Genomic DNA, 17,590 nt, shown 5'->3' with positions numbered 1-17,590 from the left:
ATTCAGAAGTCAAACAACAAAAATCAGTGTTATATTTTCAAATTTTCACAGGACTAGTTTCGATGGTTCGGTAAAACCATCGAAACTAGTCCTGTGAAAATTTGAAAATATAATGCTGATTTTTGTTGTTTGACTTCTGAATTAGGTTTTTAATGCTTGCACCATCTGAAAGGTGTATGGCCATAATTGTAGACATTTCCATTATACTTACCACAGCATTACTTGAGGCACATTCAGTTCAGAGCTCATATGACATGTTGATTTTGTGGGACTTCGTAAAACACTTCGCAGTTTTCTTCAGCCTCTTCAGTTTTAGCTGCTGTTTGTGTGGTTTGGTTTTCTTACAAAGCAGTCAATGTCCTGAAACTGCCTCCAATGCCTGAAACAATCAAGAAAGCAGTCAATGCCTGAAACACCATTCAATGTTGTGACAATGCAGTGGGTTGTTACCAAATTTCGTGCAAAAATGTCTTGGAATGATGACAAACAACAATGCTTTGGCATATTCTAAAACACAGTACATTTTCTCTTGTATGAATGATGCCATTTTGGTTACCAATGCCTTTAGCAGCAATTTCGTTACCAGAAGATTTTTTGCTGTCGCCAGATAAGACGCGCATAATTTTAATTTCAGAATTTATTTGTTTCAACTTAATAAATCAATGCAGAATTTTTGCAATTATTCTTTTGGTCTCATTCAATATGAAACACTCTGTATTATAAAATTTGAAGTTGCTTACATGACGTGAAAATTTCTAAGTTTTTAATATGCATTATAAGCAACATGCATTTTTTATAAATACTAGAATAAGCTTTCAGCTATATTTGTATTAAAAGAAGGCTAGCATTCAAGACTTCCCATTTAATTAACTTTCACATCATTCTGACTTTTGTGTGTAAATAAAATGTTTCACTTCAGTACATCAAATGTGTCACGGTGGGCCACCTGTGACACTTTGGAAAACCTCTCAATATGAAATGCATGTGATTTGAATATTTTGGTTGGACTCATGTAACATAAATGTTTTAGGGCAGAGTTTTTTTTTTTAATTGGATCTCTTGTAGAAGGGAATTAAATGTTTTAATATTCATTTTACTAATATGTAATCAATTCATTCTTGCATAAATTAATCCTCTTTCTTTCCTTCTCATTTTAGGTGCAGCATTTGCATCTGGAGATGCAGATGGTATCAGCACAACTGTAGCTGTATTTTGTCATGAACTGCCTCATGAACTTGGTATGCTGTATTTAGGATACATTTATACTAAATTTATCACTTTAAAGAATCCATTATTTTCATATATAATGTAGTATTTAGAGTATGATAATGATATGAGTACTTACAGTTTATAAGATATTTCATTACCAATTGTTATAATACAACCTGCTGTTTTAATCTGCAGTCGGACTTTTTCTAGTGTGCAATATGTTTGTGTTTAGTTTTACAAGTTAATTGCTTTACAAAAATGTTTATTCTACATAATTTGATCTGAAATAATGATTAAAAAAAAAAAAAAAAAGAAAAAAAAAAAAAAAAAAAAAAAAGGCCAGAATGAGTTTTAATTGTGAGAACAGTAAATTATATTATCACATACATTAGCATTAATGTTGAATAATATTATATGATATCTTGACATTATGACTTTTGCATTTGTTTAATTTTCTTCCAAAAGGGGGCAGTTTTTTTTTATTTTCAGATTACTCATTTTCTTTTTTTTACTACTTTATGTTACCAGATTAGTTAGAATGTTAAATAGTTATTGCTTCACCAATAATTAAAATAAATAAATAAATAAAAATTTGAAAGTTTTCAGATTTTACATTATGCCCGAAGAAGCAGTTTTTTAATGTTTTGTATGTTACCTTTATTTATTAAATATCATGTTCTTTGCACTTAAAGTATAAAATTCAATTCAACAGCAATAGCAGAAAATAGTTTTAAAATGAGCCTATCTTTTTTTCAGTACACAGTCTCGCACACTGAAGATTAAAAAGTTCTTTTTTTTTTTCCCTTACAGTGTTGCATGCCTCGCTTTGAAATCGTTGAGTTTGTTATTAAAAAATTCTTTAATGTCTGACAAAATATGAAATAGATACTAAAAAAAAAATCCAAATTAAGGCTTCTAGATGCCCATATTTGATGGAGGATTACGTTATTGAAAATTGTATAGCTGTAAGTACCGTTTTCTCACAATGTGAGAAATTATCACACAGTGCTAGAAACGTACATACATTTATGTAGATTCTTCATTAATTAATTTCCTAATATAAAACAGGGCTTTAATATTTGGTGGCAACAATTTGAAAAGTGAACCGACATTTCAATGCAAAATGCCAAAACGGAGTTAATAGTCCTGGACAAATTGCCTCTTTGGATTAATAAAATTCAAAAATAAGAAATAGCATTTCTGATATATCAGAATATGATTATTTTTTTAGTTACATTAGCTAATGGTATAACTACGATATTGTAATTTTGTATGTTCCTGTGTGTGTAACGGGGGAGATTTTACTATTTTATAAGATTTAGTATAAAGTTTACTCTTTTATTTAATGCAAATATTAGCATTGCTTATTTAATTCTTAGCATTAATGAAAAGGCTTTTGCTTTTGCCATATGTGACTTGCTTTGCAGGAAAAGCTTTTAATTGTTTTTGTTCATTAACTGCCATGAAAAGCAGAGCATTTTCTGTGTGCTTTTCATACTTACCTGTCAAATCATTTATGTTGGCTCAATGTGTTCCTGATTTTCATTCCTTATTTCTTATATTTTTATATTTGTATGGATGTGTATTTAATGCTAAGCACTTATATATAAGAAACATAATTAAATTTTTGTTTTGTTTTGTTTTGTTCAGCTTTTATTCATTTTGTTGAAAAGAAACTGCTATACATAAATACTCAAAGTTTTTCTTGATGTAAAAACTCTTTACTGTACATTGATTTTGCTAAATATAATTATTCAAAAGTTGCAGTTATAAATCCTTTGTTCAACATTTATTGCATTAATGCCTAATTTTGCATATTTTGAAAAATGCCACTTCTCACTTCGTTTGTTTAATATATGACTGGATATACATAAGGACTATTATGTGAAAATATATCAGTTTCTGTTCAAATTCCAGTGGGTTCTTTCTGTTTTAAATTAATTGCCACATTTGTTGTCTCATAAATAATGTTCCCTCCTAGTCAAGCCACTTACACTGCCAGCACAAGGGACAACTAAATAGAAATGTATTTCATTTTGAATTATTAATATGTTTAATATATGTGGAATACTAACTGTACTAAGTTCTTACTAAGTTCCTAAGATGCCAAAAATGCTGGAGCTAGGTCTGCTCATAGACATATGTGGTCAAAGATGCTCTTTTGGTAGAAATTTTGTGAAGGCGGCCTAAAAAGTCGACCTCTGATTAGAATGTTATTTTTTCAAAACACCAAAGATGGAAAAATTACACTCAAAATAATGTGAACATAAATGAAAGGGTTGACATTAAATGATGTCCAATTCCATTTTTGTGACCGTGGTGACATGGAGATTCAATTGTGCAGAAGATTCTTGTAATGCAGAAAGATAATTGCTAAACATTTTGCCTAACCTTGCCTTTTTCAATCCCATAGATGTACAAAAATATCAGAATCGACTACAGTAAAACTCTAATTATCCAAATTAATTGGAACTGGACCCCATTTGGATAATAAAAATGTAGATTATTGGATTTTTTCTGAAGATAGGGTCTATGCACACTTTAATTATTGCATGTACATACTGTATGTTGAAAATGGAAGAAAAACTATTTTTTAAAGAAAAAGAGGTTTTAATTAATTAATTAAAATGGAAAGGCAACACTTTTACATGCATGTTATATAGCATACCGTACAGTAGTTACATGTGCTAAAAGCCATTACTTGCTGAATATCTTGGTCAAAGTAAGGCGTTTGACTGTCTTCATCCATTTTCTGGCAGCCAAGTCATGCATTCGCTTGACAGTGAGAAGTTGCATGTGGTCACACTCGGGCTGACGCTCCATTCACTTAAACGCAATTCCAAAGGCCGGTAGTAGCTTCACTAGCTGATGGTCTTGTGTCTGCTTCAACTTTGACATTAAGGTCATCTTCTTCCTTGACACTTTCTTCTCTCACACTTTCAATAAGTTCATCATTTAGAATTAGGGTCTGATGAATCACATATCATCCATTCTGCTGTATCCTCAGCATTAACTTCTGAACATCGAGGAATTTCCAAAAGAATGTTTCTATTTCTCAAGTGACATGTCATCCTCATCTTCTCCTGTCTCTTCCATTTTATTAAGCTTCTTTTTCCCCTTCTCATTTTCATTTGATTCTGAAAGCGGTTTGTATAATCAGAAATTCGATTAGTCGAAGTTCAGATAATTGTAGTTTTACTGTACCAGTATAGATGTATATAAAAGAGATCAAAATAATATGTTTCTTCTAATGCTGGAAAGGAAGAATAGTTTTGGTCTCTTTAAGATGCATACTCTGTAGCAATCATGACATTAGTATGTGCATAATGTATTTTATGTGAGTGCAAAAATACACTAGTAATTCTTGATATCATATCATCATTATATATTCATGCTCATAATAATATATCAATTCTTTTAAATTTTCACTCATGAATTCCTGCATGATTGACTGTAAACTTTTATCATCAATATATTTTAGCTTCACAAACTATGCTGTAGTTCTGTTTTTAATGTAATACCTTGTATAAAGTTTGTAATGATGGAAATACTCGTTATGAGCTACTCTTCAAACTTGTAATGAAACCATAAATGTTATGAATTTTTTAATTTTAGGGGACTTTGCGATGCTACTAAAAACAGGCATGAAGGTCAAACAAGCCTTGTTTTATAACGGTCTCTCTTCTGTTCTTTGTTTTGTGGGGATGGTGATAGGTGTTTCTTTAGGTAATGTTCATTCTGCAACTAGTTGGGTCTTTGCAGGCACTGCTGGAATGTTCCTTTATATTGCACTTGTTGATATGGTAAGAACATATTTTTAATGAATCTTTATATTGCAATTATCGTATTAAAATGAACTAAGTATTTTTGGTAAAGTAATAATCTTGCATTACTATCTATTAAAATAATTTACCTTAAGTTTTTAGGTTATTCTTTAACAGTGTTTTCCCTATCAATTGTCATCTAATGAAATGAAAAATATTAAAAAATTTTGTTGAAAATTTCTTGGGTTTTTGAAAAAATGATAACATTTATTGACCTAATTCAGAAGTCAAACAACAAAAATCAGCTTTATATTTACAAAATTTTCACAAGACTAGTTTCGATGGTTTTACTGAACCACCATCCTCAGCTGCAATACCGCAAAAAAAAGCCGTGGCAATTGAGACGTAGACAATTTCCTGTAAAACTTGCCTTTGCTATGACCATCCATAAGCCTCAGGGCCAAATGCTTAAGCGTGTTGGCATTTTTTTACCTGAACCTGCACTTGGTATTGCAGCTGAGGATGGTGGTTCGGTAAAACCATCGAAACTAGTCCTGTGAAAATTTTGTAAATATAACGCTGATTTTTGTTGTTTGACTTCTGAATTAGTATTTATTCGGCGTGTTATTGTGTCTTAATTTATTGACCTGTTACCAATATATATATATACAGCAATTGCGCAAGTAGTAATAACTTGTATTCACACTAAATGGATTTAAGATCATATATATAATATATATATATATATAAATATTATATAAATTTTAAGACTTTAAAAACTGGTTTGCTCAAAGTAACAAGACTGTATCATCATGTTTTGTAGTTTATTGTATATAGAACAAAAATAATTTGTTTATTTATTGTGTTATTTTCATGAGTTTTTCATCATAAATTGAAGCAAAAATGGAGTGTATAAATGTATTAGCTTGCAGGAATTCTTGTAATCAACAAAACATTGTTTATTTCATGAAATTTATAGATTGAAAATTATTTAATGTTAAAGATATGAGGTGTACACATAAGAAAGTGAAAGAAATTTTACTGCTCTCCGAATCATAGAATAGATGTTTTCTTAGTTTACGTATTTGATAATAGGTTGTAGTGTGCTTATAAATTGTTCAAAGTCCTTTCTTAATAGTTGGAATCATTGCTGTAGAAGATTTTACACCCGACTTAGTTTCATTTCTGATTTCATTGTTTTAATTTAATGCCATGGAGTTTGTATCTTTTAAATTTATTATTAATGTATCTTTTTAGTTTTTCTTTTTCTCTCTCCCTCTTTTTTTTTCTTTTTTTTCTTATGAATAGAGTAAATGAAGGCTAAGGATTATATGGTGTACCAACTGCAAGAACGAAAGATTTAGCAAGCTAATGCATAATGATAATTTTGATTAGTATCTTTACATTGACTTAAAACTTTATGTGAGATTTTAACATGAAAACTAAGGGTTGTCATACGCTTTGTTTATGTATGGATTGCGAAGTGATGTTCTAGCATAGATGTTTTCCTTGATCCTTTACTTTTAATGTTTTCCTTTACTTTTAATACCCTCAAAGTTATTAAAATTTGTTAGATATAAATTCTACATGACTTCTGGATTACCAGAGCTGCTCTAACTCCTATATAATATGAAGGACATTGGTTTTATTTTTCAATTTTTATCACTGGTACCAGACTGTTACTAGGGAATTTTTTAACTCCTGTATGTTGTAAGGAGGAGCCATGAAGATTCATTTTCATTTTCCAATAGATATTCAATGGAATGGATATGTAGAAAATAAGGCTTCTAAGAAAATGAATTAATTCTTGTTTATGTTTCTCAAAGCACTTTTACAATGTAACAGGTAGCATAGTATCACATGATAGGATGGACTATGATATTTTGTTGAGTGATAAATGCTAAATTATGATACATACTGAGGATCCCAGAATTTTTTGCTGGTATTGTCCAAACACTGCATATAATTTTCTTTTATAACGTTAATATTTTTTATTATTTGTTTTACTTTCTATAATGAGTCCTCATACCATCTTCTAAACTAGAAATATGAAGTCATAAACCTACCATATCATGATACAGATGAAAAAATAATGAATTAATTTGATCAGCTGATTTTTTATTCATTGATCTTGTACTAACTGTAATGACTCCATACATACTCTCATATTAAGCACTTATAGTATTGAATAGCTTTTAGTATAGGTATTCTGATTACCATGTGGTTAACTGATTATCCATATTCAAAAGCTTCTGGTAAAATATGTTATGATGCATTACTTCTTCTGTTATCATAAAAGTTATATAGAATATCATAAGATGTCACTCTAGTACTTTTTAAAATAAAGTTGATAATTTCATGAAGTTCTAAGCAGTTAAGAAAAACGTGTATTTTAGGTAACTGTACTTTTAGGTAAAAAGATTTGAGAAAGAATTTGCAGCTTTAAATAATTTTTTAATTCTTGTTTTCGAGCATACCTGAAGATTTTTTACTCAAATTTAGGGAGAAACTATAACTATACTGTTTGCTTTGGTGATCTTCGGATCTGTCTTGAATAAAATAGCACATATTATTAAACATTTAGCTAGTCTCTGAAGAGTATTTTTTATATGTATTTGTGTATGTTTAATATATAAAAGTATGGGACTTTTTGTGTGCAACTTGAAACATAATGAATATTTTTACTATACAGGGGCCATATGTAAAAATTTGGATTTTGTATTTAAATTTTTGGCATTATATGTGTTTTAAAAAGTGTATCTTAGTTTATAAAAATTTTGAGATTGGATTTAGATATCAGGCAGGTTTTAAATTATAAAATGAAATGGGTCAATAACTTAATGGATGGCAGTTAGGGAATTTGATTAGTATTTTATTAATATTAATGAGTTAAAATAAGTATAGAGATTGTAATCTGAAATTTGAAACTGAATAAATGAAAGAAAATTATAAAAAAACTAGATATATAATATCAAAACTTCAGATTATAATGGAAGGCCTCGAAGAAAATTTTCCGCCAAGAATTTTTTTAAAATTGAAATATGTGTAAAATTTTTAAAATACAAAAAAATCATGAAATAAATTGCTTCTATTCTTAAATAAAATTAATATTTATTCAAAATAATTCTTGCCAACATCTGAACCTTAATATTTACTGTTTAGTAACATTAAAACTCTTCTGAAAAAGTTTAAATTTTAAGTTAAAATTTAAAAGCTCTGGCACTTTCTATATTTTATTCATGGATATAAAATGGTATAAAAAGATGGATACTATGAAAATATATTATTGTTTGAAAAAAAATTGAAAAAAGGATGTATGTATATAGATTTTTAATCTATGTACTGCTGCAAAACTTCATCATAATCATTATATTATATTTTATTAAGCGATAAATTAAGGATTATGGCACTTGTTTCTGTTTTATTAATTGTTTGAATTAATTGTTATTTTATTAATTGATTCAAAAATTTTTAAAAAAGGGAAGTATATAAAGAGATTTCCAATCTTATGTATACAAAACTTCATTATAACCATTAGATTTTATTTTATTAATGATTGCAAAGTATTGTTAAGAAGTCTATATGAAACTCTTTTTTGAATAATTAACATAGTTCTGTATTTGGCAGTGCACTTTTATAATACTGAATATCCTCCCTCCCAAACACACATCAGTAACTCTTCTTTTCTTCCACTGGAGCCTTGCATAGGAATTCATATACTGGGAAAATTATTTGCAAAATAAATGAGCTGAAATATTTGAAATGAAAAAATCTTTTATGATGAAGTTGAAAAGCTTTCATCATAAAAGAAGGAATGCGATGTTAATTATATTCAGAATCTTATGATTATATTATTAATATGTGAATTGTGAAGGTATTTTGTATGCCATTTGGGAGTTTCATGTGCAATATAAAGTATAGGTATTATGAGATTACATATACAGCCATTCGTCTTTGGCTGACAATAAGGTATGTGTTGGATGTGATTTTATTGAAGTTGAAAACAGTAACACTTCGTTAAGGGCTGGAAGATAATATGGATGACATAGGAAAAGCAAAAGTTGTTTTAAAATTATTTCTTTTAATGAAACCATTAGCCATATATTTTATTATAATTGTTATTTTTTGTACAGACATAAATCAAGTAACTGATGAAATTGCTGCATTTTACAGTATATTTTGCATTTTGTTTTCATCTTTAAAACTTTTCTAAACATTCTTGTCTACTTTAAGTTTCCCTGTTGTTGCTAAACTCATTACTCATTTGGAAATTCTTTTACAGAACACCACCAGGGCGATTGTTTTTCATATTAAAATAAGGTTTTGTGCTTCATGTTTAATAATTCTTGGACTATTATATAATATGCAGCTTAATATGACATTTAATTAGTCATATCAAACATACAAATGATACCGAAAGTCATCTAGGCAAGGCTGTGGCATGCCTCCAGGGAAATTAAATTTTTTTAAAACAAAGATGTATGAAACCTAAGTTGTGGTGGTGCCTTCCATTGAAATGAAGCTTTGGCATTTAGGATCAGTGAGGCTCGGGGGCTAGCACGTCGCGCTGCTGCACCACAGGTCAGAAGTCGGATCCCTGGGCTGGACAAGGTTGACTCAGCCTTTCATCCCTTGAATGGGTTGATAAAATGAGTACCAAGTTTGTTTGGGGACTAAATACTGGGGGTCCTGTGACAAGCTGACGACTTGTCCAGGGCATATACTGACATACTCCGGGGCCCAAGGTCAATAAAACAGATTATGGGACACTGCAGGCTGTGGCTCACTAGGGCTTTTTTTAAAAAAAATTTTTATTTAGGATCAGTATTTAAGGAAAAAAAGTGTATGGTCACCTTTTTTTTGATACCCTTTGTACCTGGATGTACGTATGGCTTAATTTAGAGTTTTGAATCATAAATCATTTGGATTTTTGGCATGGTTCCTCTCTGTTAATTTATATCAATGAAAGCAGGGGATTTGGGGGGAGGAAGGGGGATAGATTGCACCAGAAAATTTTGGTAGTGCAGCTTCTTGTTATGTGTGATACATGGTTTTCTTTTCCTTGAGGGTCATTGGTGGTAATTAGACATAAGGAGTAATCACAAGAAAATTTCAAGCAATTGCCTGACCACTGCTTGTTTCATTGTTCCAAAACAGTCCCGTTTGCTATACACGGAAGAATCCAGTATGGTAGAAGTCTGATCATTCGAGACTTAGGAAATTCTAAATTATCAAATATGCCAGATTATCAACTTTTATAATGCTGTAGAAACGATTTCATAAATGTTATTTAATATGTTATGAAAATGAAAAATTTTAAACAACATTTTCCAATGCATTAATCCTACAAATGTGTTTAATGACTAAAAGTATAGTAGAAAAACTAAATGTGTTATGTAACATTCATAACTAATTTATATGCATTTGCGGACATTGGCATCATTGTTAGAACTCCTGAAGCACTTTAAAAATGGGCATTTCTCTCATTGGAGGCTAAAGCAGGTAAACTGCATCTTAGTGTCATCCAAACAAAAACTAAATGTACATAATACATTAAGTGAATTCTTAGAAGTTAATAAATCTAAATTTGAATGTTGTATGTTTCACATATCTTGCATCTGTAATTAATATAGAGAATAATATCTCTGTTGGAATTTGTAAGAGAATAACATTTGCTAACGAACGCTTCTTTGTTTTAAAGAAGTATCTGAAATCAAATTTTGTCAAAAGAACTGTCAGGACTTGTATGTCTTTTGATTTGTTTCGGGAATATTACGTGTCCTGAATAGGAACAGGAAGCTTACTCAAGCTATGTTCAAGTATGTGTGGAATACAGGCAGGAAAGGTTAACTTTACCCTTTATTGTTCATGATATTACAGGTGCTCCCATTTTGGGATACAAAGACCAACCACTTGTGGTCTGAACGTAAAATATAAAAAACTACTAACTAAAATTTTAAATAAGAGTTAACTTTGAATTAGTTTACACAATTTTAAATTATTACGTATGTAGTATGCAAACTGCCGAAACTACAATACGTTTAAAATATCAAGAGGACTAAACCTCTGGCCTTAAAAGTGGACAGCAACTGATTGAAAATTCGTACAGAATGCAGTGGTAAGACGGCTCACTTTCTCTCTCTGTCTAACTCTTGGCAAAAAGCCACAACTTAGGCGTTAGCAAGTACAATTTGCATAAACAAGTTAACACATTTAATTCTGGACAGAAGTGGAAAATAAGAAGTGATAGTAAGGTTTTAAAATAATATAAATGTTAGTAAAACTTAAGATCCTTACAGAACAACTAAACCCACCATTTACAGATGTTTAATGAGATCTGATTTAACATATGGAGCTGGAACTTGGCTAAAACGGACATTGAATAAAAAGGATAAAGGAATACTTGCAGTCTTTGAGAGAAAGATATCAAGAAGCATTGCTGGAAGTATTCAAATAGATGGCATCTGAAGAAGAGGAACCTATGCAAAAATCTGCAGGACATATGGGTGTCCAGACATAGACATAATAAATTTTATCAGCACCTAAAGATGGATCGGTCAACTATAATCAGAATGCCTGAAAATAGAACTACCAAAAAATATATATATACTATACATATTCGTGTACAAGCCAACAGGCATTCGAGAAAAAGTGGGAGAGAGCGAAACGCAGATGGCTAGACTGTCTAAAGCAGTGTTTCCCAACGTGGGCAGTTCGATTGTTAAGGAGGGCAATTCGAAAATGGATTCGTCCAGAGATTAAGGAGACAAAGGACGTTCAAATTTCCAAATTTTCTTCAACAAGTCAGAATTTTTCGAAATTTCAGAAATTTCTTCCTAAAACCTATCATTGAAGTTTCTTTCGTGAACATTTCAATTTTTGAATATTAAAAATTATGTATGTGCTAGGGAAAGCCCAAGAATTTTAGAGAGGGTTAGATGGGGCACACTACAATGAAGGTTGGGAAACTGGTCTAGAAAGAGACTTGTCTAATTTAAAGGTCATTAACAGTCTAGAAAGAAATTCTGAAAAAGTCCAAGGTCCATCATGGGCTGTCGAGTCATTAAGAAGAAGAGCTAATTTATGTTTGGTAATTTGTTGCATTTCTTATCGCATATCTCTTTTAAAATATAATTTAAAGGTTGATCTATTTTCATAACTCAACATTGCTTATTTCTCATGTGCTGCAATTGCAATGATTATCCAGTGCTTTAGTTTAATCTTCTGAAACTCTTAACAGTGGATTACTGGAAGGAAACTGAATAACATTGTGTACTTCAGACTGTTTGGTAATAGAATAATCGGTATTTATGCCTTTGTCAAAAGAATTGTCTAACATTTGGCGGGAATTTTCGTTAAACATCCTGTGAAGTTATGCTTCTCTTGTTTCCAAGCAGTGGCAGAAGCAAAGATTGCTCTGATATGAATTAAACTTGAAATTTCCTGCCATTGTGGTCATAATTAAATAAATTTTTTTCAAAGATGGCCTGTATTTGCATTTTAAAGTGTTGAATAACTGTTTTATGTATGGGATGAATCAACGGCATTATATTTGTGGGTTATGTATTGCAGAAGAATTATTTTATATGAATTCAGATGTCAGCGAAATGGCCATATAGTTGTCCAAGTGGGAAAGAGTCTTAGTGAAAGGCCTTAGTGAAGCTCAAGAGTGAGTGTAAATGCTTAAGAAGCTTTTATGCGTTTCAAGTTTGTTTTCAGTACCTGTTATAACGTAAACAAAGACTGACTAGTAGAAATGGCTCAGGTGCGAAACAGCTGCTTTAATGTTTGGGAAAAAGTGTCGCTTAAAGTCACGCTTGTAGCACCTTGGAGCGGCATGCAGGTGGGAGTTATGCATGCCGGATATTTAGATGTGTCCTACCACGTACCACTCGATGTCGGATTATGGATATTTATTCTAATTTCATTAGAAAGAGTATTGAATGGATTTGCAGCCAAGCTTGGTTGACTACTTATTTATTTATTTATTTTTTCGGTGCTACTTAATGTTTTTTTTTTTTTTTTTTTTTTTTTTTTTTTGTGTAGCGTGAAAAGGTAAAATGTGACAGAGCTTTGTGGAATTTATTTCAAATTTCGTAATTTTTTTCTTCTATATTGGCAGTTATATTTAACCACTGAAATTAAGTTTTCGCTACTCTATAATCTGCATAATTAATGTTAAAACGGAGCTGTTTCATTTAGATAACATAAAAAGATTTGCAGTTTATTTGAAGGTTGAATGTTTGAAGTTATTTTGCCCCGAGTGTACTAAACTCGATAAGATACTCTTTTGTTGATATTTTGGATTTGTGCTAGTGTTTAAAAATCAGTTGTTATTGTTATTTATCAAGAACGAAGAACATTTCCCATTTTTGATATTTGTTTCGTTAGTGAATCTAATTGTGACGATTGGCCTTTGCGATTCCGTTTTATTTTGAATTCTACACTTCTGCGCCAAAGAAATAAGCTAACATCGAAAAAACTTTAAAACTGTCGAACTGCAAATACTTCTTTGCCAGTTATGCAAATGATCCAGTTAGTGAATGTCTAAATGGTTCTAAATCCCCTTGAATAATACTGCATAAAGTGCAGTTATGCTACTAAATGAATTTAGGAAGAGATCCTATCACCGTCTTCAGGAAAATCGGGCTGGTCGTACCAAACGAATGTCCTGAGATAAGAGTGAGAGAGCCGTAACACAGTCGGACGATATAATGGATCCAACAAGCTGTCCATAACCTTTGTGAGAATAGTTGCAAGCATATAATGGCGATTTTCTGAGTCTTGAAGACTCTTGCAGGAGAACTGGCAGGCGCTGGCTCCATTACTTGGTGTCTATTCCGACGTCTACGATTAGTTTTTGAGCATTAACATAAACTTTTATTCTAATATGGTGGCCAGAATGAAAGTTTCAGGTGAATCGAATTGGAAAATAACGGTTTCCGTTTGTCTCGGATACCCGGCAGATTCGTGTGTGTTTCACCAATATGAAAACGGCATGGCTGTCGTAGTTTTTCCACTTTATTGTGGAGCGGTATGCGTCCATTACATGTGTTGCCATTATCAAATAAACCAAAACCTGACCATACATGCCTGTGAACCTATGATGGCCGGCCATTTTATTCATCATATGCAGCACTGGATTTTCACTTTTTACCATTGAACGCTTGGAGACATGTTGTAAGGACACTGGTTTGCAATAATTTTCCAAGGTGAAAACTTCCTGAGTAGTTACAAAGTATCAAGTTTCATCGTGATCTAGTAATTAACACTCGGATTTTTTTTAATAATAATATTGAATAAGATCGTTGGTTATGTGCTGTAAGGTGACTGCCTCCATAAAAATCGAAGTTCTGTGGAATCATGTATAGTTATCATAAAAAGGTTTCATTACGTCAGTACTTTCGTTTGATACTGTATCTGGCTTCCAGTAATTTTTAATTTTAGTCAGTAAATATTAATTCGGTAATGTTCTTCGTATAACAATATTTGTTCTAGATTAGCTGAAACTGGAACCTTCTATGCTTAAGTATAAGCAGTATTTATTACCTGATAATTTTCTCCTGTAAAGAAATTGTTGTCTTCTGTTTGGCGCTTACCCAAAAGTCTCAGTTTTCATTAACACGACCTTGGGTAACAACGTGTAGGATCTGCAGAATTATTCTTCGTTTTTAGATCCGTTTGCGCTTCCCACTTTATTGCACTTTTTACTCTTAATTTTGGGCGTGGGCTTGTTTACTCGTTCTTCGCGATTCTTAGTTTTATTCGTCGAAAACTATCATTAATTTAAAATTACATTTTCCATTGTTCAGTACTTGATTATATTAATTTTGCCTCGTGCTACCATAACTAAAAAGAAATTCAATAAGTTCGAACCCCCCCGAAAAAAAAAAAAGCTTTGATGAAAAAGTTATTTTTTCCGGCATTAATATGAATAGTGATTTTATGAATAAGAGAAATGAGTATAAGAAGTTTCTAGACTGCTGGATGTATGATATACCTCCTTTTCCCATTATATCTTCAGTAATTTAGATCTTAAATGCATAGATACTTATTTTCTGATGCAAGAGTCATTGATTTAACCTTTTGTTTTTATCTACGTTTATTTCCTTTAGGAAATTAACGAAATTAATAGCCCTTCTGGGCTAAAAATTAATACCAAAATTAAATTATTTATAATTCATTTTAAAGTGGTTTTTTTTTTTTTTTTTTTTTTTTTTTTTTTTTTAAATATTGAACATCTTTTCTGTAATGACATTTGAAAGTTTTTATATCCTAAAATTACAGGTTAAATGTTAGAAGTTATCTTTGCAGAAAGGGACACTAATGTTTTTCTGAATGGGGTCAGAGATGCGTGTCTGCTACACAGTTATCTGATTAATAAAGCTATTTTTCCATTTTCCATTTCGCTGTACCATTTCGAAAGAAAATCAGTAAAAGTATACAAAGTCTCTGATAAAAATTCAACAGCTTCTTGTTTGGGAATGGAACAATTTATACCTTTGGTACTGGTTACACATTCACAAGTAATTTTGAAAGCTTTTGTGACAAGTGACATAAATTACACAACCCCGAAATGTGACAGAATGAAGTTGACGGTCCTCTAATTATAGGCAAATTTATTCAATCAATTTATCGAGGTAGACTTGTTTAATTTTTATTGTTTGTTCATTGAAAAAAAAAAAATGGCCCTAAAATCTTATTTTATCCAGGGCTGTGGAGTCGGAATCGGAGTCGGGCAGATTTTGGGGTAAAAGGAGTCGGAGCTGCAGTCACTAAAAGCAAGTCGCTTCAGACTCCAGTTTTTGTTGGACAGTTTGAATTTAAAATGAACTGAAAAAAATTAATGACAAGCTGAGTTATTATTTTTTTACGAACTGTATACATTAATAAATAGTTATTTTCTATTTTACTGACATATTCATAAATAAATATAAGGATGGATATGATATTTGCCACTAGCAATTAAACATTCATTTAATTACAAATCTCACTGGTAAATTTAGGTAAGTAGCAATAGAAACGAGCAGGAAAAGGAGCAATTATTGATCAAGCAACGCTATAAGGAAGTAGATATTTGATGATAAAGAGTTTTTAGAATTAAAAACTTTTTAGTAGATAATCTTAATGTTCCTCTAACAGAAAGACTGTGGAATGATCTTGCAGGATTGGAAATTCTTCTTTCTACACCGTATATAGCCACAAAAAAAAAAAAAAAAAAAAAAAAAAAAAAAAAAAAAAAAAAAGCTGCAATTTGAAGAATTGACTTCTAACTCGAGTAAAGACGAAACACCTTCGTATTTACGTATTTTTATTAATTATTGTTCATTGAACGGGAGTTGGTTTGTTCCCCTTGAAAAGTCAACTAATTTCCGATCAATGACAATGATTACATGTTTTTAATTTTTCCTTTTACAATTCAAATTTTGTTCTTCATGATGATTTAATTCCAGTCCCCGTTAAAACATTATTAACATTTTACTTTCAAGTTACTTCAAAACATCTTTCAAAATATAACTTACCAGTATGGATTCACTCTTTTAAAATAATTCTACTTTAATTAAACTTAGGAGATAATATAATCAATTAATCAATATTGTTTAGGAAATAAATTATTATTAACTAACTTTGCAGCAATTGCGCAAGTAGTAGTAACTTGTTTTCGCACTAAATGAATTTAAGATCATACAACATTTATATATATATATATATATATGTATGAGGGAGTCATTAAAATTCCAGGAGTCGGAGTCGGGCATTTTCCCTACCGACTCCACAGCTCTGAGTTTATCTAGCGTTAGTGTTTTACGTGTGTTACCTATGTAGCACAGCTTATTTTTTTTTACTGCCTTAAGCATCTAGCATCTATAATCTAAACTTGAGAACTATCAAAATAACTTCAGTTTGCATTACAACTCAGTGGTTTACTGCGACAATTATTGTCGTATTTTTCTTCAGTTGCACTAATTTAATGAAACAGAGAAAGCATTTATATTCATTTCTGAAATAAAAATATATTATTATGACCAGTGTCTTCCTTCTTTGAAGACGCAGGTGTTAGAAAACATTTGTGTGCAGGCACCTGGGTTTTGAAAAAACCCATCCTGTGTTGAATTCGTGTGAAACCCTAACGTTAAACAGTTCGTAGTTGAGATAAATAAATCTCGTAAAGTTGCAAGTACAGTGGATGGACAAAAATATGGAAACACCTTGTGAAATGCATGTTTGAAAAGAAAGATTGATTTTAATGAAATATGTAGGTGGCGCTGGCATTTTTGACTACTGACGCCACCTATACAACTTCGTAAATGTGCTAAACAGTTCAGTTGTTGTCGGAGTACTGTTATGTGAGGTTGTCATTGCATTATGTCAGAGTTAACAGACTTCGAACGTGGGCAAATTGTTGGAGCACGTATGGTAGGTGCTTCCGTAAGCAAGGTAGCCGAGGCGTTTAGTGTTTCAAGACGTACTGTATCGAAGATTCATTCCGCATATTTGAAAAGCGGAAAAACATCATCTGCTAAATCACAGCGCGGACGAAAGTGTGTCCTGAGTGATCGTGACAGACGATCATTAAGGGCAATTGTGACGAAAAGTAAGAAGACCACAGCTGCAAA

General features: G+C 31.3%; 1 protein-coding gene and 1 long non-coding RNA gene across 4 annotated transcripts in view; one reads left to right on the top strand and one right to left on the bottom strand.

Moving 5' to 3' along the window:
• The window catches only part of LOC118195065 (uncharacterized), a 94,830-nt gene that overhangs the window by 27,974 nt on the left and 49,266 nt on the right, over positions 1 to 17,590 (bottom strand). For both annotated transcript variants that reach the window (XR_004759194.2, XR_004759192.2), the window contains exon 2: positions 212 to 379. This is a non-coding gene — a long non-coding RNA (uncharacterized LOC118195065). The remainder of the gene's footprint in view (positions 1 to 211; positions 380 to 17,590) is intronic.
• The window catches only part of LOC118195036 (zinc transporter foi-like), a 128,029-nt gene that overhangs the window by 106,769 nt on the left and 3,670 nt on the right, over positions 1 to 17,590 (top strand). For both annotated transcript variants that reach the window (XM_035366273.2, XM_035366268.2), the window contains 2 exons: positions 1,158 to 1,238; positions 4,825 to 5,012. In XM_035366273.2, the coding sequence (XP_035222164.1) occupies positions 1,158 to 1,238; positions 4,825 to 5,012 (269 nt within the window). The remainder of the gene's footprint in view (positions 1 to 1,157; positions 1,239 to 4,824; positions 5,013 to 17,590) is intronic.

This window comes from Stegodyphus dumicola, chromosome 7 (genome assembly GCF_044657685.1).
Source record: "Stegodyphus dumicola isolate Sdum_Otavi_A_Nest chromosome 7, ASM4465768v1".
Lineage (NCBI taxonomy): Eukaryota > Metazoa > Arthropoda > Arachnida > Araneae > Eresidae > Stegodyphus > Stegodyphus dumicola.
Note: the sequence above shows the minus strand (reverse complement) of the source record. Positions and strands in the feature narration are given on the sequence as shown.